We start from the raw sequence: 27,564 nt of genomic DNA on the forward strand, positions 1-27,564 counted from the left end.
ACTAGTACTACAATCACATGCAAACTGTGATGTGCCTACATCACTGTTATTAAACTTGGACCAGTGAATATGGCTCTGTATCAGTGACTACTCAGCTGTTTGCATTATATGTACTACATACACTCTTCTTCAGATGGAAAACAAAACTGAGTTGTAACACTCCCTTTAGGGTGGTACAGAGCTCCCCACAGAGGAGTTTAAACAGCCTCAAAGAATAGAAAAGTTATCTTCATATATAAAAACAAAAAGTCACGGAAAGAGACATACTGAATACCTCTTTGGAGCTCCATGTAATAAATGGAAGTCTAATATTTTATAGCTTTACTTGGATTTAGTGAAGTCAGCAGAAATGTGCAATGTGTTTTATGTGCCAGTGCTTTTCTATTTATTATTATGCTTTATTATAAACCAATAGTAACCTAGAGAAGTTGATCCTAACTCTTCTGGGATTCTTCCCCACAAATTGAATGGGCAGATCCCATCTGAGCAGCCCTCCAGTGTGAGAAGCTCCATTAACATCACTAGATTAGGGATTTCTCTAATGGAGCTGTCTGGTCATGACTAAGAAGATAGAGACAGAAACACATCCTGAGCCCATGCTATGCCAGCACCCCACCTTCATAGCATATGTTCCTGAAAAACAGGAAGCAGTGATGGCCTGGCAGTGAGAAAAAAATCCTACTCTGCCAAATTTATCATTTAACATGCCCTCCCCCTGACCCAAACGGTGTAAGGCAAGTGTATTGAAAAGATGATTTCCCCACCCCCTCGTTTTGTTCAATACTTCAAATTCCTCTCCTTCCGAAGGAGAAATCCCACAATCCCTTCTTTAGATTTACTGTGAGGAACAAACAGTTTTGGTCTCACACACTTATCAGCATACTCACTTCCTCTATCGCTATTCTGTAAAAAATCCCCTTTCACCCTTGTGTAAACTCTGCATGTCAGCAAACAGCTCCCAGCCTGGGAAACTTTTCCCACTGAATTTTCTTTTCACACCAATAAAACTCAATACTTAAAAACTCAAGCCTCGATACTAAGTTTCACTAACAGTGACTCTGCTACTCCCTCTGTCCTGAGGATACATACTGGGATGAGGAGACCGGCCTGAGAAAACTAGTTACAGACCTCTTAGAAAGCAGCAAACGAGGCTCGCTGGGAGATGAGGGGGTTTGCTCAGCAATACAAAGCCACGTCTGCATGAGAAATGAGAAACAAATTTGAAAGCAAACAACAAAAAAGTGACTTTTCAAAGTCGACTGCCCTCGTCCACACCTGCCGACTCCACTTCCAAAAACCCCATAATGAAATTTTAATCAGATGCATTTGAGGTAACAATGCATAGCTTTTTCTTTATCCCCCTTCTCTAAAAGACACAAAAAAAGCCAAGAGAAAGGCACCCTGAACACGTGCTTACCCCAACAATGGAATGAAGGGGTGAGGAGGTGCCAGTGTCCTATGTCCTGCCCCGCCTGGCAGGAGCCTCCCACTCAGGCACAGCTCAAGGTACCTACCCGTTCCCCATGCTGGGCAGTGCCTCTTTTCCGGACCCCTTCTGCAGGGACCAGGCATGGCTCCCAGCTAGCTGGCAAGTCTCACGGAACGGGACAGGTCCAAGAGAGAAGCGATGGGGCCCTGGCACGCGTGGGGTGTGGTTGGCACCGTCGTGGGCTCTGTCCCTGGCCAAAGCAGGCGATGCTGGCGGAGCAGGGCATGGACACAGCCCTCTGCTACTGCCTGTCCTCCTGTACTAATCTGCAGCCGCCAGCTTAGGGGATATAATTAGACTCACAAAGGAGCCTTGTTACCGCTCCCTGCTAAGAGACCGGAGCAGTTTAGATTAGTCATACCAGCGACTCCGCCGACCCACTCCAGTGAACGCTGCCCTGCCGAGTTCGGACAGTAAAAGCAGAGCAAAGCCGCAAAACTGAAACCAGAGGACTGTCCCTAAAGGAGGAGGAGGAGAGAGATATTTTTATTTTTCGTTTGAAGTAGTGTTTGACATCGCAAATGGAAAATGCACTGAAATTATGTGCCGAAACTGGTTTTGATTGCTGTCATGTTCTTTGTTTGGTTGTGGGCTTTTTTTAACCTGTTCCATCCTTTCCTTTTTCAATCTTCTAAGCAAATACGTGGGTGAATAGACGGGTCTGGGGCAATGCATTGTAAAGCAGTTAATGTCACCACCTATGAGATGACAAAGCTAAAACAAAATCTCCAGAACAACTGGGACCTCTTAAGAGCTGATGGGCCATCAACAGTATTGGAGAGTTACAGATGTTTTTACTATACATGAAAACCAACCAGCCAGTCTTCTCCGGGAGCAGCACTTCCCCGGAGAGGCAGCCTGTGATATCCCCAGAAACAAGCAACCTCAGTATTCAGAAAGGCATGGGAAATCATCACCTATAGAAAAAACTGGCAGGTACATCCTTCCATTCCCCAGGCAGGCTGATGTTCCAAATTCTGGGGAATTCTTTCAAAAGGTTGTTTATTTTAAAAGTCTTCTGAAAAAATAAGCACATGTAAGCTTGCTGCGGTTGCTGACCACCATCATACCTGAGCATGTAAAGGATAAAGTAACAGGCTGAAGAGTTTCTTTGGGAGAAAATGAAAAAGATTAGTTATGCTGTACCCTTAAGGATCAGCCCAGCAGAATGCAGATAAACCTCCTTATATACTGGCCTGTGTGCCAAGATCCTTAGGTTCACTGACCCTCACTCTAAACACACAATGACTACACATTTCTATTGGTTCTCTTCTATAACTCAGCAGACTGACTGCACCCTGAGTATGTAAAATGAATGGCTTTTCACAGGTCAAAGGAAGATATGCTTATATTTGTAAAGAAAAATCTAGAAGTACCATGGATTTACAGAAATCCTCAAACTTCAGGAAGGAGGAGAAGGTTGGCAAAAGGGCAAGTAGTGGTCTTATTTTTATGCAGGCATATTTGGATTTTAATAAGAAATCTAGTTAAAACAGCATATGATAGAATTACAAAATTACAAAAAAAGTCCAACAGCTCAACTGTGTGAACTAGCTGCAAGTTAGACGGTGTCTGGCTAAATCTTAGTCAGACCATAATATTCTATTAAAAAACAACTGCACTTCATATAAAGGCAAGAGTATTGATTACTCACAGATGTTAAAGTTAATGTAATGAGGGGGTTTTGGAAGTATTCTGGAATAAAGGTAAGCTAGCATGATTCCTTGCTTGTTAACATTAACACACATTTGTGTGTGTGCATGTACACACTCAGTCCAGAGAAAGACGTTGATCTGTTAGCTCATTTTTCTAACACTGTTTCTGAAAGAGTCTAAAAACCACGGGGTTATTGCTGTGTGAATGAGGATTCAAAGTCAAGCTGACAAATACTATTCTATACTTGGTGACTTCTTTGGCAAAAAAGAGAAGTAAAATTCAAGCGGGGAAATAACTTTTTTCCTTAATTCTGGCAGCAAGTGCATCTTCACGCCACATAACAGAAGAATAAATTGCACAGAGTAAATACTATTAAATGTATTGACTAAAAAACTACTAGAATTACATTGATACAGGGTTAAAAGAGAAGGAAAACCAAGTATCTCCCTCATTTTAAAGAAAGGAAGATCTGAATGTCAAAATATAGTTTTTAATTAGCATTTAAAAAGCTTTTTTTCATTGTTAATCTGGAAACGGATACTGATGAGCTGTCCTGATAGACTGCAGCCAGAACAGCAAACAGACAAAGCAAGGTCATCTTACCTTCACTACAAGGACTACTGGGCACAGCACTACATTTGCTAGAAAACAGCTATAAACAGTCACATAATTGCTATGAAAGCTTTTCTAAAAGACCAATTGAAATTTTAGAAATATCCCTGAAAGAACTAGGGTTATTACAGTGCCTATGTTACATATAAGATCCAAGGATGAGGGTGGGTGATCGGACAAAGGCTATGCACATGATTTCAGCCTACAGAAGAACAGGTTTTCAGTCAAGGGTCTTGAGGGCAAAACCCCCTCTCAAGGCCTTATCTCAGGTGTAAACACACCTCTCTCCAAGAAAGTACAATCATATAAACAACCTGGAATCATTTCTCTAGTTGCTATTGGATTACAGCATAGAAGGAAAAGAAGCCTACATTCAATGTCCCCCACTTGGTATTAATACAAACATGCTTATAAAGCTATGACTGGATACATAACCCCAACGGTACCAAGTCTATCCAGTACCAAACCACTGCTGGTTAATAACTGCTCTTCTTCTAAAAGAGGAAACTGTATCCCTAGTTCGAGGGAAACCCTTGCACATCATAACTTCAGCTTCTACAAGGCTTTACCTCCTTACTGAAAAACAAAACATCAACTAAGACCTTTGTAATTAAAAAACAGAATAAGTCAAGAACTAACACCTCCACTTCACCTCTTTCACTCCTGGAATGAGAAAACATCATCGATTCAAGGTGAAAATCTTCCAAGTTTTCACCAGGAATGCACATATCAGTTTCACACAGAAAGGTTTCCCAGATCCATTTTTTCATTCTTTTTAATAACCAAAGTTGAGAGAAGTAACTTGCTCATGACTGAGAGCGGCAGCACAGAAAGAGCAGCATCTGTGATCAAGCATGTTAATGAAGGTGCCCATCCCTGTCTCCTCCACCTGACTCTGACTGCCCTCAAAGCCTCCCACCCATCTGTCCACAGGCATATGGCTTTTAAAAAACAACAAACCAAAACCAGCAGTTAATAACCTGAATGCTCAATACACCTGCCCCTTTGAGATCTTCTGGGAAACACACTTGGGATGCTTTTGCCTAGACTGACCTTCCTGCGTTATTAAAATATGTATTACCACATTTAATTTAGAAATGCTTATTCAAAGGAGACTGTGCATGTCCTAAGGTAGAAATCTCTAAATGATATACATATTTTTGAAATCTCTTAAGTAGTTTAATGAAAATTACTGCCACAAGAGAGCGCTACCAGCAAAGGATTCAGTCACAGGGAAAATTTAGACTTGAAGCTATACAGAATAATAAAAAAACACACCCATGTTGTGGTCAGACAGTCTTATTTGCACATTTAAAATGAGTTCTCAGACATTTAATGGCTATAGCTGTGATCTTCAGAAGTTAGGAGATATTGTGGGTGTCTCCATCTTTGAAGGTGGAATTTGAGGTACATTCATTGCTCTTTGTTTTCAAAGGCACATTACTCTGCAGTTTTTGCATTCTAAGCACCTTTAAAATTACTCCAACTGAGACATCTGAAATAAACAAGTTTTCTGATATCACCATATTTTTTTCTGAATATTTGTAACTGACTAAAACTCAAGGCAATGAGCCAAAACAAAACTGTTTGTGGCTTTGACATTTGTGATCTCCATGCACAGAATATCTGAATACCTTGTACTCCCTGCTTACTAATTTTTTCAGAAAAAGTGCCAACAAATTATAACAGCAAAGTCAGCCTATTTTTCTGGAAGCAGCCATTGGAACTGCAGCATTTTTTTCCATGCAAACAGAAGGAGTTCCTGTTTTTATTTTTTCAGCTTCTAATATCTTATCATAAAAGGAAATGGCTTCCAAAAAGTATCCCCAAAAAAGAAATTACCTAGAACTTGAAAACAATAAAATAAAAATATAAACATGAGCTTAACTTGTGGACTTCAGGGGGAGGGAGAGGCTCTAAAAGATAGAAAAGAAGTAATAAAAGCAAGCTATTAATATTCAGATCTTCCGAGAATGGAAAATTGAACCTGCATTTTGACCAGCAAGTTACGGATACAATTCTGATACAGGTATCTGTACAAATCAAAAAAATTTCAGCAAAGCAGCATATTCTACCTTAAATGCCCATTCTCACAGGCCAAAATTCACACAACTGTCTACACAATTGCCTTTTGCCTTGCTGACAACCCTGGCAAGACCTATAAAGCCTCTAGCATTGCTCTTTGTGTTCTTCCATGCATCAGGTAACCAGTTGGTCAGACCCCCCATTTGCCAGCCACCCCATGTGTGAAAAATGGAGCACACAGTAACAGTGCCTCTTTCAGAGGAAGCCATGCTGGAGGGAGTATTAACTTGTCAGAGCATAGCAGAGTAACTCCTTTGCTATCCCATGTCCTAGTAAGTTGCATTTTACATAAAAAAGAAAATTGAGACCTTCAACATGCTCTGCTTCTATCCATGAAAACAAATGTAAATAAATTATCAAGACTTAGTGCCCTTGAAGACTTCACTCATTAACTTGAACAAATCAAGATTTCACTATCACAGTTTGCTCTGGTTTTTCTTGTACCTCAGTCCAACTGTACAGGTGTGACCAGGATGAAACAGCAATTTCATTTGTAAGTAAGATATGCACTGTCAACAAAGAGGTATTAAGTTGTATGAGGTATAACATTATCAATCTTCTCATCTGTTAAATTCACGATAGACTACCATGATAAAGCTTTCATATTCTGGAACGGTTTTAGCTTGCTCTGCCTTGAGGAACTAAACAGGCACATCTGGATGTCTGAGATAAAAGTCCTGCTCTTGGGATTTATGGTATAAGCTACATAAATATTTTTCTCTCATCCTTATTTTGTGCACATTCTGCTACCTTATGATAGCATTAAGCTCCTGATGTCATCCTCTCACCACAGTTTTTGATGTGATTTATTGGGATTCCTCTAAAAGATAATAAAGTATTTTTTAATGTTATTAGGAAACATCTAAAATGTTTCACACATTCAAAAATGGCTTATAAATTGTGGCTCTAGAAGGGTTTACTTTCAAATATCTTGGAAATCAACATGCCATGTAAAGTGCTAAAGAAATTAACCTTTAAGGTAAATAAAGGCTTTATTCACCAGAGACACTGAAAAAAAATACAGCCTCTGACAGGGCTAATGTTAACAGCAGCGGCAGGAGTCAAAATACACAGAGGATTTTAGGCTGTCTTACCATGGACGAGGTGAAGGACCAGAAGGGAGGAACAGGAAGCAGAGCAGCCTTCAGACACACTCAGCACCACCACCTTTGCCCAGGATGGAGTTAGCAAGCAGAGCAGCACACAGCTGCTTGTGCCAGCCCAACACACACTGCTTCAGCAAGAAGGAACCTGCCGTGTCCTTGGGGCACATGGCCATGGAAACCCTTCTGCTGCTTGTGGCCAGAAACAACAGGTATGTTGTGCCTTCCAGCTGTTACCGCAATGAGCAATGAGTTTACTGTTCCACGGCTGTCCCAAACGAACTGAGCTTCCTCAGAAACCACATTCTGAATACCAGTCTTTCTATACAGGTGTGGTGTTTTCCCACACCGATTTCAGCTGTGATTTACCTAACCACATCCAGGGTAGCACAAAAATGGGAGTGGGGAAAGAATTCCTCCAGTCCCAGGGCATTTCAGGAGACAGCCAAGCCTTAGTTCATCTCATTCCTGCTTAAATCACTACAGCCACATAATGCAAATTACTGAGCCTCCACAAAGAAGTATGCCATCAGCTGAGATGCTTTAAGCTTTATCTGAGAAGGCCATTTTGCTCTGACATGTCCTATGCCAGCCCACATTCTGAAGACATTACCATCTCCCAGAGTCCTTTCTTCCCCATCAGATGCCACCCCTGGTTCAGCTGCCCACCTGCCAGCTGCTCTGTGAGCCAGATCAAAGAACTGACTCCAATTTCAATTGCAACCCAGCAGAAATTTCCCCAAACTTTGGCTTTTGTCATTCTGTCCTTCCTCTGAGCTCAGCATGAAGCTGGACTAAAAGCATAATGGCTGTATAACTCAGCAGTGTGGTAGCTGTGTCTCTGTGACAGACTTTGTTTTGCCAGGTGATCCAGTATTATGCAGATTTGGTAGCAATGACCATAAAATACCATGGGTTTCTTGTGCAACAGATAAGATGCAAATTTCTTGAGTTATTCAGTAACTAAAGCTACAACACACTTGCATTCCTGCTCTCCTTTGAAGTGGTCATATTTCTGGAGTTAAGAGCTGGATTCAGAAATTATTATAAAACTTTTTTATAGTCTTTCCAAATTGGGTTACATGTAGTTACTTGAGCAAGTAGAGCATAAAATCTCTACACTCAATATGGTAGATACTTGATGCTGAAACATCTAAGAAGAGCCAAATTCTCAATCTCATCAGTCATTTAATCTTCAAGAGGTGAAATACGTAACCTAGAATAAAAGTAACACTAAGGGAAAAATGCAACACACGAAAATGCAAAATGAAACACAAATATTATTACTTGTCTCCTGAAATTGCATGTGTGCATGTCAAACTCTTTGATTAGTGCTTAAATAACCCAACAGTCTTACGTGCTTAAAAGCAATCCCAAACAATTATTTCAAAATTAATATAACATATACAGAAGCATTCCTTCCAGATGCAAAGAAGGTTTCTAATATAAAAAGATTATTCCTTTGGTCTTTAATAGATGGGTTTACAATTCTGTTTCAGTGAGGAATCTGTAGATATCTACACTATTATCAAACACATTAAAAATGGTCTGCATGTCCACGTGAAAGTACTATGTGAAATGAGTAAGTCTTCAGATCCCAACTTTCAGAAGGCTCACTTGTTTCCCCCTATCATCCAAGGGACGACATATTGTATTTTCCAACACCTACAATGAAATTCACAAGTGGAAAGCAGTTTTAAGCATAAATCCAATGTACTACCTGGTAAAAAGCTACGGTTAAATCTCAAGCACTTGTATACTTTTTTACCTTCAATCATGTGAGTGTTCTTACTAAACTAGACGAGGCTATTCATGCTCAAAATTAACCATTGTGGCAAGTGCATGCAGGATTGAAGGGAAAAACAATTCAAAATCCAGTCATGACTCACAGGTTGTTACCGTCTGATGGATATTCCATTCCATAAAAAAGCAACATTGCCCAATTTTAGTAATTACTTTACAAAATTGAATAGCACCGCCACAAGTAACCTTCTGAATAAGCATATTCAAATTCCAGAGAATTCCTTTTGCCTACAAAATAATGTCTCTGCCCTTAGTAGCCCTAACAGAGATGACCTAGTAAAATATTGTGACATCTTCTGTAATTTTGGCTTTTTGTTATTCAAGCTTTACAAGGCAGAATTTTTGGATTTGCAAAAAAATAAATTAGAGAAGTTACCACAAGATGAGAACATGTCAGTCACAACATATGTATTTGAGAGAGTTCTGACAGCTGTAAAAGACAAACATCCAAAACCACATGACAACAATTTGCTCTTTGAAACCAGAGACAATATACTACCAGTTGAAGGAAATAAAGCTTATAATCATTCAAGCATCCATTAGTGTCTCACTTATAACATGAATCAAGTCCTGTTAATGTAACTAAGAAACAGATGAGGTGGGCAGAAAATTAAGAAATAGAAATGCTTTTTAGATGCACCTCCTACCAACAAGACAGTTGGCATGGGAAATATCCAAACACCTGGGAGGTATTGCCAGGGTTACAGCAAAGGGAATGTAGATTTACACTGTTCACATGTTAAGTGACTGTGCCAACAGTAAGGCAACCAGGCGAGATGGGCCTCATCAGGGCTTTACTAAGATATGATTTGCTGAAAGTGTAAAATCAGTGTGTTGTCCTCCCTTTGTCATGTCCATTCCTTCCATCAGCAGTACAGGATGACACAGCTGAGGGATGAGGAGCATGTGGAGGCCTGGCCAGCCCTGGCTTTGCCCATGGAGAAGCTGGGGGACATCCTGAGCAGGAAGGGACCTCCACATTGGCTGGCCTCCTCTGTGGATCCCACTGAGCTTGTATGCACTGGCTTATTTGGCAGATGCTCCATTAAACAGTCCTTCACAAAAAGATCCTGCCAGGATTGCTAGGCACGCCTTTAAGGACAGAACAACCACACCAAGGTTCTCCTGCACTGGCCCTGTAGGTGCTATGCAATTCACATGACATGGCATGTTTGTGCTTATGTGGCTCCTGCCACTCTGCTGTGAGCCATGGCAGCTCCCTGGCAACAGCAAAGGAGAAAAAGAGATGTCCTACTCCGGTCACGCAATGTCACATTTCCTGACACAAATTACTTGCTCCTGTCTCCATCATCAGACCTGACTGGGAGCAGGGGCTGGTAGAACATCCTTCCTGGCACACATTTAAAACTGGCCAACTTGCTTAAATCAAAACAGGAGGGCCACAGCAATCTACTAAGCCACTTCTCAAATGGATTTGCAAAATGGGAATTTGAAACAGCGCAGCCCTTCCACCAGCTGCAGTCACACAGGAACATTCTTGCCTTGAACTTGAAAGCTGCGTGTACCTGTTACAATTACCTGCTCCCAGCGATCTGCACAGGCACAAGCTGTTCCAAACCCACGTGGGTTCCAAGAAACATGAGTAGTGAGGGGCTATCACACCTGCCCACTTCTTAGAGCAATGGCACATGTATGCAGATACAGCACTGGAAAGCCCTACTGCAGTTCCCTACGTATTTCCAAAGTCTGGCTGAAAATACAGGCATCAAAAAAAAAAAAAAAGAAAAAAGAAAAGTCTGTTCTTGGCCAGTTAGAGCCAAGGTCAATCTTCAAAAAGGAGGAATTATGGCTACCGGGCAACAAGACAGAAACTACTGCTATTTGTTTTGTCATAACAAACCCTTGTTCCAAAAGCAATGATATCAAGTTGAATGACAAAATAGACTTCACTCCTACTCAGCAGTGGTTCTCCACAAGTGCATTTGGTTCATTGAGCAATACTTAACCATAACCATGGACAAAAATAATACTCGCTTAAAATCTGCAAAACTACATATATTTTTCTACATCTTTCCTTTATCATTTTGATATTTATGAAAGTAGAAGTATCAAGGTCAAACATAGGTAAGAGACAGAATTCAGTCTTCCATCTGTATCTCATAATGGTACAGAAAATAAAATAATTTCTCAACTTCCCTAGTGATCTCACAAATTGATATTGCCAAGTTTCACAGAGTATTTCTGCAGCCACAAGCAGCTATGAAAGTACATAGCTAGCTGCTCCACAGGTCATAAATTGGTAAGACTAGACTTCCTTGCTAAGTTACAAGAAACCTGCTACAGAAAGGTTCTCTGGTGGTGTTCAGCATGTTTCCACTCAGAATGTGAGAAAACTTCAGTGATCTCCCATCTGAATGCTATAAATGACTGTCAAGATTTTTATTCCTGGATTTCTGCTCAGGTCTCAGGTGTCTGAGACAGTACTGTACAAACTCAGGGACCTTGGGACATTCATTAAAAATTCCTTCTGCTGTGCTTCAATTAAACAGTTGGCTGTCTTCATGAAGTGTCATGCAAATAAAGATAACCCTAACTTTCCATATCTAGGTGTTTATAGTTCACATATCATGATAGTCACTTCCCTCATTAGGATTTTGCACAGTAATGTCAGTTTTCAGACTATGCTTCTGATGGTAAGTGTGTTTGTTCTTTGCTCTTTCCCTCTCCTTTAACAAGGGACTTCCTCAGCATTGCCTGCACTGTAGTAAACTTAAAGGCATAAAACCTAAATGCTATAGAAAAGAAAGCCTGCTATGACCAAACTCCAGAACTCTAACGCTGGTTCTCAGGCATTGGCAGTACCTGCAGAGTTGGCCAAGTTGAAATGACAGTCCAGCTTCCCATCACTAGGAGACCCTGACGAAAAGAAGTCCATGGCTACTCCCTCCCCTGAGCACCTGTTTCCACTGTTGCTAACATACGACTCAAGAAGTCAACAGGCCAACTCGGAGAACTTAGTGTGACTCCCAAAGGTCATATAATCCCACCTTCCCTGTAACATTAATAAACCACACATGAAAGCATCACCTATGTGCCAATTTTTTACAGTTTAATGTGTCTCATGAATAAACAGTGAAAAATTATTCTTAGGGATTTGTATCATACACTCATGTCTAGCATGTGCAAAGGACTGAAGATGGTATTTAGTAAGTACAAGAGAATTTAGGTTAGAAGAATGTGAAAAATAATTAAATTACACAGAGGATGGCAATCACCTCAGTATCGACATTCAGTATCAACACTCAGCAATTTTACATCTATATGGAGATGCATATGTTTTCCAAACAAAAGAAATTCACATGCAATGCCTGTAAGAAATGTCCTAAGCAGTTTCCTTTATGTTTTCTTAAGAAAGGAATCTACTTAAGAAATTACTGCACTGAAAAACTAGCACGCAATTAAGATGAGTTGTTCCCACGTATCCACTTGAGAAAACAACATGAAGCCTCCTGAGTCCCCTTTTAATCCAAGACCAAAAGTACACTGCACTTGTTCAACCATCAATATACATAAGTTACTTGAACATCATGTTTGTTGTTGAACCAGTTACACAGTCCTGACTTTGTTTAGACCACAACTATGCAACGTTTCAAAAAAATACAGCAAAGTACATATGCTGATAGCAAACACATTTATGCTGAGTATTTGGTACTGCAGGCACTTTTACTTAGAAACCAGTACTATCTTCCCTATGAAAGTCAAGCATCAGATCCCTTAAAAAGAGCAAGTAAAAATAATTTTGTGGAAGCCAGCTACGACTGCAGACCAACACAAGTCCCTTGAGAAACTTTTGCCAAATACGTAAATTAATTACTGTTAATGAAACACATTACTCTCACTAAAACTTCATCCCCTGGTCTTGACTATAGGTGCATTAGACCTCTAAAATGACAATAGCATGTCCTACTGAGTCCCAGGTATAGAAATAGATCAATACAGGATCAGATTGTGGCACTGCTGCACTGAGGGAGTGACTTGTATGGAGAAATTTCACATGGACCCACTTGTCAGCAGTAACAAGTAAACCATGACTTTTCTGGATTAATTACACTGGCATTAATCACAAGAAAGTTCTCTAGTTTCCAGAATTTTGTTAACAAGGAATTTGTTCATATCATGATAGGTTTTTAAAAGTTCGCTTTTCGCTGCTGGATCAATCTAGGCAACCCTGGGAAAAAATGTTTTCCACATAAAATTTAGATCTTGGCTACCCAAGTCAGCTCTAGCAAAACCAAACGTGATTAAAACAAAGATTCCCTTAACCTGCAGAATTGGGTTGAACCTCAAACCTTCTGAGTATGTTGTGTTTCAGATTCTCACACTGACATGCCCAGGGAATGTTAAATCAATATGACAGAGAGGCATCACAGTGATAGACAAAGGACACAGGTCAAGCAGACAAAAGGATGACTTGCAGATCAATACTTCATCTTTTATGTAACTCAGTGAAAGGGAATTGTGGGACTATCCCCAGTCTCCCCAAGGAAGAATAAGGGTGGATCTGAAGAAGACTGAAATAGTCTAAAAATGCCAAGGCAGCTATTTCAAGACACTGTAATTGTTTAAAGTGCACACTGCCTCTGAAAAGTGGTGGTCCTACCCAGCTGAAAACCTACTTACTTAAGCAATTTTGTAGTCAGGTCAGTTCCATGATCCAATTCAATCCAGACCTGAAGGAGTGCTCACACAAAGACTAAACAATGGGTTTGCTTAAAGACAGGACTGTTTAAAGCAGTCATAAAAATTCAGCCTAAGATTTTGGTCAAACAAAACAAAACTAATACTGTTGTTCAAACCATAACTTCTGAAAGAAAGCATGGAACATGTCTTTTATAAAAACCTGCATCATTTGAACTCCAACAGGAAAAGAAATGCTGTTTCAGCACAGCAACAGCAGTGCCTGAGAACAAGCTGGCCAAGAATAAAATGAGACTGGATAGTAAAAGGTTTCTGACCATCAAAGGACTGATGTCCTAAGGCAACTTTCCAAGAGAAAGAGCAAAGTTGAAAAACCAGACAAAAGCCCTAGCTAATTTCATTCAGTAAGTTTTATGAAATTTTATCTAGTATTATGCAGGCTTGTCAATGACCCAAAAGGCTCTTGCCTCTTTTGGGAGCTATGTAAGTCTTGATGAATTTAAGACAAAATGTTTTCCCTAAAAACAGCCACTGTTTCAGCCTCTTGGCAAGAACAGCTAGGTTGTTTTTGCCCATTGCACATGTGCTAGGGAAGGAAAAAGAAGAGGATGATAAAGGACTGATGAAATCCATCAGTTTTGCACCAAACAGCACACAGGCAATGAATGAGAGAAATGGGGCTCTGCTGCCAGCAGAGAATGGCCACAAATCCCCAGGAGCAAATCAGTGCTTGATTAGCTGTATGAATGTTCTCCAAAATCACATGCATGAACTGAAGTACGACGAGTGTGGTAAGAATGACACAGTCTCTTATGAGGGTATTTCTGCATCAAACTTTCTGCCATTTTCAAAGATGGATCAGAACTCACAAACTGAGCAAACTAATGTCATAAAACTGAAAAGCGTCAAGAAAGAGGGAATGTTTTTTCTTGGTCTGCAGCTTTTCCTAATAATTAAGATTTGCTGCCTTGGCAGATTCTTCCATGTCTATAAAACTTCTAAACCCTGAAGTTCTCCCTTTCTGTGACAGAACCAACTGATGTAACCTCCGCTAACAAAAGTGCTTTTACTGGAATAGCCAGCACAAGTTGGAACTGCTGAGCATCAACATGATTTATGGCAGTTGTGAATGTATTTTACTTTGCATTTCAGTGCATTTTTAGCAACTTCAGTGCTACAAGAATTTGGTGAGTGCTCCTGGAAGTAGCTGTTGTTGAGGATATAAACTATCAGCTGTGACACAGATTCAGTTTCCCGTAATTCCTTCTATCAAAACCACCTAAAACCAAAGGCAAAAATCACACTTTTGTACTGCTCCTACCTGTCAGCGCTATTTCAAAAAAAGACCATCCTCATTTAAGATAGCCTCAAATAGTCATTATCTTTATGGACTGGATTATCATACTTGTCAAACCCAAATTCTCAGTATTTTCTGTGTTGTGTGATTTTTTTTTCCCCTAACAGACACCCAAAATTCTTACATGAAAGACAGGCTGGTATAATTTGATAAAAGTAATTAATCAGAAAGTTCTGATTCATCAGACTAGGAAATTATCGTGAAAGACCTTCTTGTTCAGATTTCCTCATTTGAGTTCTTTTCAAAAAACACAAGATTTAACCTACTTTACCCTCAGTTCACTTAAGTCAAAAATATTTTATGAAAATTATTTTCAACTGAAGTTAGTAAAAATAGTGTGAACTTAAAAGTCACAAGTCAAAATGACAAAAGTTTTCCATACCAAAAATGTGTTCTGCTTGGATAAACTGTTTCTCTTTTCCCCCCATCACTAATAACTAACTGAAAGCACTTTCTACGCAAACCACTTAAGAAATGCTTCAGATCTCAAAGGATCTCAGAGTGGGAAAAGCTTTTCCAAAAGTTCCCCTTGTCACACACTCCTCACAACACACCTGGCCCACATGCACTGACGAGCATTGCCCATGTCTGCACACCAAAGGCAGGGAAGCAAGGCTGACAGCTTGCTTTGGGCACTGCACTTCAGAGGGACAGAAAGGGACAGTGTCCTGACTCATCACATCACAACAATATTCACAGAATATGTTGCCTTGGTGTTTGCTCTGATCAGTAGGCTGCCTCTTCTTCCATAAAGGGACTGCATTTAAGCAGGAGGTAACACTACATAATATGCACATTAATAACACTGAAAGTCATTAATTTGCCAAATCTCGGCAAATTTAGTTGTCCAGTATCTTACAGCCTGAAACACATTTCATTTTCCAGCTGAACAACACAAGCTTACCTTTTTACTACAAGCTTCAGCGTCTTGTGTGAACCTTTCACCAGACAGATGGCTTCTTGTCGGAAGCCAGAGAGGCCCACGTCATTGATGCCAACAATTTCATCCCCAGCCAGTAACTTGTCCACAGCCGCAGCTTTGCTCCCATCTTCTATCTGGAGAAAAGAAAAAGCACATATCAAATGGTGGAATCATTGAGGTTGCACTTGAGGTGGTTTTTTAAAGTGCCACCTCTAAAATAAGGCAATGAGTTTTCAGTACTGGTTTCAACAAAAATTAATACAATCATTAAGTGCTTAACATAATTAAGAAGGGACATGAAAAACACTATAAAGAAATAGTAATGATACAGAGAATTAGAATAGGAAAGAAATAAAAGAGTCAAAAGCTCCTGAGAAAACTAGAAATCTTGAGGGAAATTTGTCAATAAGAGGAAGAACTTCTTTGCTCTTGGTGCGTTACCAAGCACTGGAACGGATTATCCAAAGAGATTGTGGAGTCTCCCTTCACTGGAGATATTCAAGAACTGTCTGGATGCAATCCTGTGCAATGTGCTCTAGGATGACCCTGCTTGAGCAGAGAGGTTGGAACAGATGGCACACTGTGGCTCCTTCCAACCTTACCCATCCTGTGGTTCTGTGAAAAGCATCTGTGATCTTGACCTCTGTTCAATGTTGAACAAGTAATTACACTTGTAAATAGAGCTTTGGGCAGGCATCTAAAAATTTGGTTCTCTAGAGAAAGTAGCCATTAATATCAACCATATCGTCAATAACATGAACAACACAGTCCACTCCAAAAATCTGGCAATGCAATGAGCACCCAAAATATCACTTAACAAGCTAGACTAGAAAACAAAGGTATTTTCATCAACAATGTAATCTTTAGGAAAGTATCTGAGAATTTACAACCCATACAGCTAATTAACAGCTCTGACTAAAAGAAGAGATGATGGTCTGAGATCCAAGAAAGGAAAACACAATGGCACACACTGCTGAAAAACTCAGTGATACTAGGGAAAATTCACTGGAATACCATTTTGCTGCCACAGGCATCTCTTGCATGCATTGAATTTTTACACAACTGCTCATAGCATGTGACAAAACATACACAAGAAAAATCAGTTAGGCTTTTGCAATTCCCACCCCAATTAAGTTAAAAATCCCCACATTACAAGCTATCCATTTTCAAAATTTAAAACAAATCTCAAAAGCTTGATCAGACAGATTAACAAGTACCAACTGTTTGAACCAATTTCAAACCAGGATTACAAGGATGTTGTAAGGTTCTGCAGGGAGAAAATTAGAAGGCCCACGACCCAATTAGAACGTAATCTAGCTAGTGCCATAAAAGATATTAAAAATATTTCCATAAATACATTAGCAACCAAAAGAGGATCTCCATCCTTCACTGGATGTGAGGGGATGATCCCTTTAAAAGGTGGCACTTAGAGACATGGTTTAGTGGTGAAATGGGCAGTACTAGGTTAACAGCTGAACTCTATGATCTCAAAGGTATTTTCCAATCTAAATGATTTTATGATTCTATGTAGGTGTTGACCACTTTGCAACCCAGTCCCTTGGCTTTCTCAGTCTCTTCCCACCTTCTTTGCTATCAGTGCAGCCGCTGGCTTGTGAGCTGCTTGGCCTCATGATCTATGCATTTCATTTTATTTCTCCTTCACTTGCTCATAATCCACAGCCAACAATTCCTTGTACATTTGACATTTTGCCTTCAAAGCAAAGACTTTAATTTGTGTCTTCATTATATTTTGCATTGACTATAGTATCTCTGAGTACCACATTATTAAATGCCAGCAAACCTACAAATTCCTTGTAATCGCTCCAATTGCAGAAAGTTTCATGAAGAACTGCCCTCTTCTGAGGGACCAAAGTCAACCAGCAATGAGAGAAATCTACAGGAAACTTAACTTCATGAATTCTGAAGCTCACAGTACAGGTTTCAGAAAAAGTCCAGCATCAAAAATATATATTAAATAAGCTAATAAAAAAAGCAGTATCTCTTAATGAAAGTACTTCAGGATGATCTCATATAGCACTCAACCTCAGTGCAGGAACATAAAAGCTCTCTTTATGTAATTTTATGATAGATGTTCTTAAAAATCTTCAGGCCTGTAAATCTAAGCCAAAAAGAATGCCATGAAAAATGCTTAGTTTTATATCCCATTCAAAACCACTTATTATTAATACTAATCAAGCAACTTCATTCCCAGAACTTCTTATCTTAAAAAACCCCACAGCTAATTAAAGACATAGCAAGTTTCTGCATCCCCAGACATCTGCTTTTCAAGTCATGACCTGTCCTCTGACCCGCTCATGTATCCTCTGAACATCAAGAATTTACCAGAATAGCAAGTTATCTCTACAAATCTCCAGTAGAGTGCAAGGCAGTAGCAGTGGAACCTGCTTAGATGTAAGGAAAAGATTTCAGTTCAGAGCTGCCAAGTAGAGAGTGTCTGCCATATGAGGGACCCTAGAGCCAGGCAGAGCAGAGCAAGAGAACAGGGAGTCTGGGACTTCTGTAGCTGAAACCCAGTAGGTTAGAAAAGCAGTGCAAAAAACATTAATGAGTCAGAGTTAAATCACCAGCACTGCAGGAAGAAGGTCAAGGGGAGAGGCAGGGGGCAGAGAGGAAATGTATCTTGAAGGAGGCCACACTTTGAGCTCCAAATGTTGATGTGAACCAGTTGAAGCCTTTATGCCCAAGCAAGGCACCCAAACATAAGGACAAGAGTGAGAAGCTCCCGGGCCCAAAACACCTCAACAGAATCTTTCTTGTCTGCATAAAAAAAGAAAGGGGGGTGGATGTGGGGGGTGGTCAAAAATCTGTCTCCTAGGGTTTCAAGGAATGTTCATTGTTCTCAGTAAGCATGTTTGTTTTTTCTTCAGGCTGGCAATGCACTGACGGCAGGGAGTATTCAGTTACCCCCTCTGAGTTTTAATTTCAGCAGGGAAACTACACATTCCACACAGTGCAAGCTTTCCAGAGACTCTGGCTGTCTAAAACAACGTTAATCAAAAAAAACCTCAGGAAAGTATTTAAAAAAAGCAAAACCTAAACACAAAGCTGAAGCCATTCTCATGAAAACTAGAAGGGGCTCTCTTTAACACCTTGTCTTCAGATCACCTGCAGCTACAGAGAATAAAAACTACACATCCAGTCACAGTAAAAGTCTTCCCAGGCTGAATAAATTTAAACATAAACCTTTCATACTTAGATCCCCAAATGGCTGCATGAATATGATTCCTCTTGATAATGCACTTAAAGTGGAAATGGGAAAGTTAGACAGGAAAAACACAATTTCTTTTGCTCCACTAGAAGTCCTTTCTTTAGTCATAACAACTAAAAGCAGTAGGCTTTGCACACATATAAAGAAACACAGCCAGAAAAAATCCATGAGGAAAAGATCTCTTCAAAAATACTGCTGTTCTAACTCTTTGTGTAAACTTGGACAGTGCCATTCCAGCTTCCAATTCAGGTTTTCTCCTCTTCTCTTTACTGGTTTTAATATTTATTGTCTTTATTTATTGACTCATTTAATAACTTTCCATCTCATCAGGCCTTAACTAGAAGTGCAAATACAAATCAGAATACATAATCACTTTAGAACTAGCAAATACACTCGAGAATGTCACTATTTTTCACACCTCAACCATGAATGCATTTTACTCACCACCTCCAGAGTCAGCTGTGCTATGCTGTGTTCAGGACTTAAGCCCAGATTTTAAAATTGAAGCCTGTTTTACTTATCTAATTGGCAGCTGTTCTTTTTTGAATTTCAGGTACCCAGAAACACTAGGCCAATAGCTGAAAATAAAGCCTTGAAAACGCAGAGGGACATTTTAAAATGAAGTCTTTCAAGAACAGTCAACAAGAAGAGATCTGCCTCCGTCACTGTCAGCTGGCAGATACAACTGGACATAACCCTGAACAACCCTTCTGCTCAGTCTGGAGTACTCACAGGAACTGAACAACCAGAGCACACACATCTCAACATTTTTATAGCAAGAGAAGGGAAAAAAAACACATAGAAGAAAAACAATCAACACTTTATTTTTTTCTAAATAAGAGACAAGCATTCAAAAAACATGTACAGTTACACTGCCTACCTTGGATGAGCAAGGGTTCTAGACATGCCCCCAAACTATGCTTTTGTTCTACACTAAAAAAATCTTCATATATTAAATTAACAGAAGTAAACATGATGACTTCCTATCCTTAGCAGTGATGTTGGTATGCTACCAAAATAAGTGTTTTCAAAAGAAGATGAAAAGGATGTTTGTTGACCAAAAGCGTCTGCTTAGAGAGTCTCCAACTCTCACCCTGCTGTCCCTGATGACCTCCCTATAGCCAAGAGCAAAACAAACTTTGGGATCTGTGCATGAGGAGGATTGTTACTGCAGACTCTGCCATCATAGCAGTATCTACATTAATTGTCATATCTTCCCAAATTTATTTTTGTTTATACAATATCCTATCCACCAAACATGAAGAAACACTGATTAAAGACACAGATAATAGGATTTTAAAAAAACAACACACATGTAAATTTGGTATGTGAAATTCTTTCTGTTGAAAGGATAGAGCATTGAAACAGGGCAAGAGCTGAGCCGTGGAGGAAAAGTCTAACAGCTAGATACACAAGCACATTCAAAGGACACGAGTCTGTATTGCCGCTGTTGGTAAAAAAAAAAAAAACAAAGGGAAAAACAATGGCCTATATTTGCAGCTTTGAATTGTGGTGGTGTTGATGGGGAGCACCAATTCTAGAATGTGACCCCTTCACTTCTTGTTTATCAGGTCCGATGCTTTACTTAAAATACCCACATTCCTCTATAGGCACCTGTATAAACAAGCAGGAGACAGGTTGGGGAAATGCCGTGTCACGGGAGAGATCCAGTTTTGTTTACAAAGACGACAGTTTCTTGTCGGTGCTCTCTTTGGACAGGGTGGGAGATGGAATGGAAACTCAAACCCAGAGACAAACACAGGAAAAAACAGCGCCATTTATCAGCACTCTGCTATCAGCTGTGATAAACTATTTTATCATAATTCACTTCTTGTACAGCCAAAAAAAGGAGCCTGTGGTTGTTTGTCTTATGAGCATCTAATACAGATTTTTTTTTCAAAAATCCAGAAATCTTTGTTTGAGATGTTCAAAACAAATAAAATGTAGGAAGTGCTAATTGTTTTGATTTGCACAAAGTTAAAGGAGAAAAACCTCTCTAGTTCAAGCCTGTCATTTGTGTAACTTTGAGGAATCAAGAGCAAAGTAACAGCTGACTTAACTCCAGATATACATTCTGCAAATGTAGCCTCGAGCAGCAAGGGCTGCATTCACAAGCAAGATTCACGGCTCAGAGTGAGCCAGGATAAGACAAGGGTGCAAACTCCAACAGGACTAAACTGGTCCAAAGACAATGTGTGTGTGTATGTAAGGCATCACACAGAGACATGCATACATGAGAAGCTGGGCAAGGCTGACACATTGGATTTTACATTCCAACACATCTTTTCTCTCCTGCTCTGATTTAGTACTTGGACATTGAAAGAGACTTTTGGAGGAACACCTGGCAGGGAACAAACTTCAGCCCCCTTTTACAGGGGGTCTCAGAAGCATATGTGGAAACATGGCCCAAACCAATGCAGGATGTCTGCAACAAAGCGAAGAATTCCACACAAATCTTCACATTACTGGTTAGTACCCATGAACCCAGACCACCTTCTTCCCACAGATTGCAGGTTACTAACCAGCACAAACCACTCAATGTGAACTTTAAGGAACACCATATAAAGCAAAGAAGGCATAATGATGTGCTGCCAACTTGCAAAATCTGGGCCCATGCAATACTATCCAACACTCTTAACTTGGCAGTTGCTGCACTTTGATCAGGCAGGTGGGTGTCTCCTGAGTTTGGTGACGCTACCTTAGCATAGAAGTCAGAACTTCCCTTTTGCCCGGTATGATAATTTCACACCCCACCAGCTACTGCCCATACTTGTTCTTACCAAGATTATCTTGAAGCATTGCAGCAAACAGCATTAAATTTTAGAAACATTTAGTCCAGGGCAGTGTATTTCCCTCAGAGCGGTTTCTTTCTTCCCTACCCAAGGGCAATGCTCATGGTCACTGTAACAGAATCACAGAACAGACTGAGAAATCCCCCTCATCCAGCTGCTCTTTTGAAGTGTCCCCCATTGTGTTACACAGATCTCGAGCTGGCAGGAGCCCTACCTTCTGTCAACAAGTGATTCTTAAAAATCAAAATGGAAACATATTTTTTTAAAGGGTAGAGTTCAGTAACAGGACACAGTCTCTCACAGCCTTTTCTAATTGCTCTTTATTTGGTGCATTTAAATATTTGCATATTTGCCCAGCAATCTTTTTCTTTCTTTGTTGTTTGCTTTTTGTTTTAAAGAAAGCATCATATTTTGAAAAGCTAATCACTGGTATAGCTCTTTAAGTATTTATTCAACTTCTACCATTAAATTACCACTATTTTGATTAAGGGCTTCCCATCACTTCCACTGAAACAGGTAATTTTGGAGGGGGATTTATTACAGCTGTAAAAATTTACTCCAGGCTGAAACCTAACTTCAGACCAGAAGTATTTAAGAAGTATGGTAAAATATCCACCATTTCCTTTTTAAAAAATTCATACATAAACTGATGAATACTTTATTTCAACCTACATTCAAAGCAATACCTACAATGGGCCTGTGAGAAATTCTTTCTAATGATAAATCTTTCCAATTATAAATTATCAGTTGCTGTTTCTAAGCATGATAACTGTTATTGTATCTGGTTTTTTTTGATCACAGGGTTGTTATGAGCTCTGCACATGGAAGACTAATTCAAGTATTTGAAATTTAATAAAACTTTTCCCCAAGAAACTAATGATAATTTCAAGATGAAAAGTATCAGGAGAGATTTCACGTAGATTTGTAGTTTTTAAAAACGTTTATTTTTACAGATTTTTCCAAAGTGATTCCATTGTTTCAGCAACAGAAGTTGAAAACTTTTTATCACTACTGAACGTTTCTACTAGAAATAAATAAATAAATACCCAAAAAACCCTGATGTTTTGAAAGCATACAGCTAAAGTAACAAAAAAAAAAAAAGAAAGAAAAAAAGTGGGTCTACTGAGTCAAGAACTTGGCTGGCTTTTTTGCCACTAGAACCTAGGCTTTGCTAGACACATTTTACAGCTTCTAAATAATATTTGTGCATAACCCACAGCAGCATGCCTACATATATTGCATCTCCACAAAGCAATTAAACATGCATAAACTGTGGTCTTTGAGACCTTTCTATGCAAAAGCCCCTCCAGGAAAGCACATGTCCATCAGGAAAGCTTCCTAGCTCTTCCTCAGTTTTGATAAACCTAAGCTGGCACCCAGGTCAGAGCAAAGCCAAAACAAACCCAGCTTACCTGGAGTAAGAGCAAGGCCAAGACAAGAGTGGAAAAGAGACACCCTGGAAGCAGGGGCGGTGGCAGAACCCTGCTGGTGGTGCTGATCCTGAACCTGAGGAACTCCAGTCCCTTCCCTCCCCCTCACACCAACATCACACTTACAAAGCATAGTTTAGGTTTTGATTATTTTCCTAGCACTTCATCAACATCTAGACACCTCCCTTCTGCTGTTTAGTACAGCATTCATTCAGTACAATGATTATTCAAAAATTACTGAGAAAAAACTCCCATTTACTTTTAGTGATGAGTTTGGTTTTGCATTTTACAGAAGCTAAAACCATCCAAGCCAGAGGAACACATTTGAAGTTACAGATATCTTACACTGCTCTTAAATGTATCTTCCCATCTTTGGTTTTTTTTCAAAATGACAAAATAACTTGTATAAGAATGGAGTACCTGAATGTGCTATGAAAAGAAATGGCCAGAAGGCCAAAAGAGAATTTTTTCACTATATATGCAGTTTACTTATTCCAAGAAACCTCCTACCAGATAAATTTGAAAGAGTTGGAATATCCATGTTTACTTGTCCAAGTTTACTCATGGATAATGATATGTATAGGCTGCTTGCATATGTAAGCTGTGCAGTTACCATTAAGCATTTTTTTTGGTCTACATTTTTGTACTTTCAGCTATTATGAACAATGATAAGGATGGATAAAAAGAGGCTATGCCTAGAAACAACATGTATTTTATCTATTCCAACTGATAACACAACCAGACTTCCAAGAGATAAAATATGACCTGACAAAGTAATCTTTACGATCGTAAGGTTCAAGGCTTTTTACTTTGCAACTATCATAGGTTTTCAACAACACTGGTTTACCTTCCGTCCTTTCTGTCCATCTCAGGAAAATAACATCACAGCTCGCCAATGTGCCCTTGACAATATCATACTGAATGCAATCCAACAGCCTGTAAAACCACTGCATAATTTGGGAAAGGACAGGAGTTACTGACAAATCAAAGAAAAAAAATTTGAATGTGTCTGTAGGTTATGTGAGCAGGGTTGTGCTTTACTTACAAAAAAAAATCACTTTCATCAACTTACAGTTTGTTTGTAAAGAACTTTGACACGCCTCAAAGAAATTCATAGAAAAACCTAGAAGATGGCAACAGAACATTTACTGAAAATAAATTTCACCTATTTCATTCAATCCGTTATATAGTCAGTCTAAATGGGACCTTCTGCATAAAATTTGAGTTGCATCTATGCCTATGTCTACAGATTGCTGAGGCTTCCAAAAGAAAAGCACCTCTTAGACATGGGCAGCACTGCCTAAGACCCAGCAACAGAAAAAACTGCCTCACTGCCCATTAGTTTCAAAAATCACTGTGATGGGTCTGCCAAAAGCCACAGGAATTTTACAAAGAGCATTAGCTTTCCATTTTAAACACTTCCTTTTGAACAGCCCATTTTTCACAGAATGCTTACCTTGACTAACTCATACTATTATTTGCTTATAGCCACAGCTGGTGTTTGGGGCCTTCCATTTCTGTCATAGCACAAATGTTCATCTATCAGACAGTGAAAAAGTACAACATTCTCTGATAACTCTTCAGAGAATATTCTTATCAACTCCTGAGTATCTGATTTTATAACAAAAGTAAGTATTAATAGTTATTGCAGAAGTATTTGGAAACTCACTGCTACACAGTGGATTGAACAGAACAATACATTACATGTCTAAACAAAAATGTAGCAGATAAACACTAATGAGAAGAGAATGAACTGTTTCATAATAACTGACAGCAAATTTTTCAGCAAGATTCCCCCCCTGTTCAGTATTAGTCAACTTTAAAGAAAAAAAGAATCTCACCAAGGTGCTGAATATTAAAATATGTCTTATTTGTTGATTCCCTCACCCATTCCTCTGCAAAGAAAACAAACAAAAGACTTCAAAAGAAGGATCAGGCTCCTCCTAAAATTTGACAATAGAGTTTGTTCTTTACATTAGCTCTTGCTCTCTATTCAGAATTGATATTCAGATTCACAGAACACCCAAATTACAGACTGAAGCCTTCCTTTGCCACCGTCTTCCTCAACAATTCAAATATTTAAAGCCAAGTTCAAACAAAAAAGACATTTATTCCTTCCTCCCCCAGCCCAGTGTTAAAAAAGGTAATAAAACCTAAAGTTGTCTTAATTTATCTTTACATAATCTATATACAACCCCACTTACACTAAGCATATAGTACTGCAAACTGAATAGATGCAGATATCTGTTCCCACTCTATGAAACCCATGTTTCTGCTGTGTGCCCTGTATGCAATTTAAACTCTTCATTCTTAAAGCAATAAAAACTTAGAAGCAACTGGGATGACCCTCAGGAAAACAAAAGACATATTATTACAGAGACAAAAAAGGTCTGGGTAACCTTGCCCTTAATTTCTTCTGTTCTTGTTTGTAACTATTTCAGTAAAGGAAGAGAGTTTCCCCCACTCCACTTTCACCCAGAACTAAAACATGAAAAGATTAAGAAGCAAGCACTAAATATAACATTGAATATATATTTTCTAGGGCAGGAACTGCAATACAATTGCTTCTGAAGTTACCAAGCGAGGTTCACAAAGCAAGTTGCAAAGGACAGTTTCCACCCAACCTGGTCCATTTTGTCAGCTTGCAGTATCTGAGCTGCCTGGTACGGTCAGACAGCAGAGCCAGAGTGCTAACACAGCCAACATAAACCTCTCATGATGCTCCTGTAATAAAAATCATGTCAATAAAAAAAATTACCAGTGTTTCTATTCACAAGATGAAATAGTCTCTATCTGCCTTCCCAGGGCACATATTCAGCTAAGCAGGGCATGAAACGTTCATGAAGCTAGAGTTAACCACCAGTACACTTAATCTGTTCTTATTCAGGAACCTGAAAAAAAGCAAACTTCAGTTCTGTGGAGAGGAATTAATCGCACTTTATACCCGAGGCATCAATCACATTAAGGTATCCCTGCCCTCTTTCCCCTAATAATCAGTACTCGACATTTATTTCAGATCTAACATAAAACCCCACACACATAAACACAAGGTAAAAAAAATTCCACAGCACAAAACCAGACACCGCAAAACCCAATACAACCCCAAAAGTTTCTTTGAAAAAGACATTTTCCTTATTTCCAAATAGATCTAGCTGTTCATAATTTCAGGTTCTTCCTCTTGTGTAGTTTGTTCTATATAACATTCCTTCATTACTTGATATCATCACAGAACATTAGAAGAAAGACCTTCCTCATGAAAAATTTACGGTAGTAATTAGATATGCAAACATTTTTGGCACTTCTGTGAGTATCTTGCCACCTCTTCTCTATTTTAGAGGTTTAAGTATCTTAGGATTAAGGAGAGATAATTAACCAATAAGATAATTATACTGGGTCACTGACAAAGGCTATTTTTTCTTAAGAAATTGTAAGATTGCAGTGTGAATTAGCAAATAATGCACTAAAGACACCACAGATTAAAATAACGTAAATTCGCACAAAGAGAAGCTTCAAAAAGCTGTATGGGGTTAGCAGTAAATTGTGTTGTATCACAGGGGAATTCTTACATTCTGAAGTTAGAGAAGGCTTACCACTCTAAATGGACATTTCCCAAATTGGCTTTCATTCACAGCTCTTTTTCAAAAGCTTTATTGTATTACACATGTTACTGACCTAATTAGATCTAGGAGCAGGCAGATTACTCCAAAGACTTAAAAAAGATAACTTAAAGAGGTATCAAAACATTACACACACAATTAGCTGCTTTTCTGGGTTAAAAAAGTGCATTTAATTATGACAAAACTAAAACACCTGTATTTCTGTTTGACAAAAGTTATCTGTCTTCTGTGCAAATGCACTTATTAAAAGACACATCCTTTTCATGCAGCACAATTCACAACTTCACTGTGTAGCACCCGCTCAAGTATGAGTGGAATCCTGGGAAAGAATGTACAGTAATTCTTGTAACACAGGAGAAAATTTACAATTAACACTTCTATTTTTCGACAGCGGTGGTGGGACCACTGTGTGTGCATATGGGCACATCACCATATACAGAGCCTGCTGTGCCTCACTGCTGCTGCCTATGCAGGCAAACACAAACACTGCTCAGGAGCAGGTATCCCAGCAGCATGCAACCACACTGCTGAAAAATTCATGTCTGAGCTCACCAGGTTAGAATGTCAGTGTTGGCAGGAGGTTGACTGTTCCAAATACCACGTTGCACAGGAGATTTTGAACTCGCACATCTTGATAACCGAGAGACCGCACATCTTGATAACTGACAGACCGTTAAAGACTGCCTGTAAGGTCGTTCTGAAAAGTGTCTGTAACACAGTTAAGGAAACTGAGTATTTTGTGGAATCAACAAGATACCGTCTGTGGTATTTATAAATGCCATTAGAGAAGACACATCTTAAAAGCCTCAC

At 39.3% G+C, this 27,564-nt stretch overlaps 1 protein-coding gene across 6 annotated transcripts in view; it reads right to left on the minus strand.

Moving 5' to 3' along the window:
• Window positions 1–27,564, minus strand: part of SHROOM2 (shroom family member 2) — a 123,283-nt gene that overhangs the window by 59,122 nt on the left and 36,597 nt on the right. For 4 of the 6 annotated variants that reach the window (XM_071563940.1, XM_071564197.1, XM_071563854.1 and 1 more), the window contains exon 2: window positions 15,669–15,820. In XM_071563940.1, coding sequence (XP_071420041.1) covers window positions 15,669–15,820 — 152 coding nt within the window. Of the gene's footprint in view, window positions 1–1,514; window positions 1,541–15,668; window positions 15,821–27,564 lie in introns of those variants that run through there. The other 2 variants (XM_071564111.1, XM_071564026.1) reach the window with 1 other exon arrangement.

The sequence above is a fragment of the Pithys albifrons genome, chromosome 1, assembly GCF_047495875.1.
Source record: "Pithys albifrons albifrons isolate INPA30051 chromosome 1, PitAlb_v1, whole genome shotgun sequence".
In the NCBI taxonomy this organism is placed as follows: Eukaryota; Metazoa; Chordata; class Aves; order Passeriformes; family Thamnophilidae; genus Pithys; species Pithys albifrons.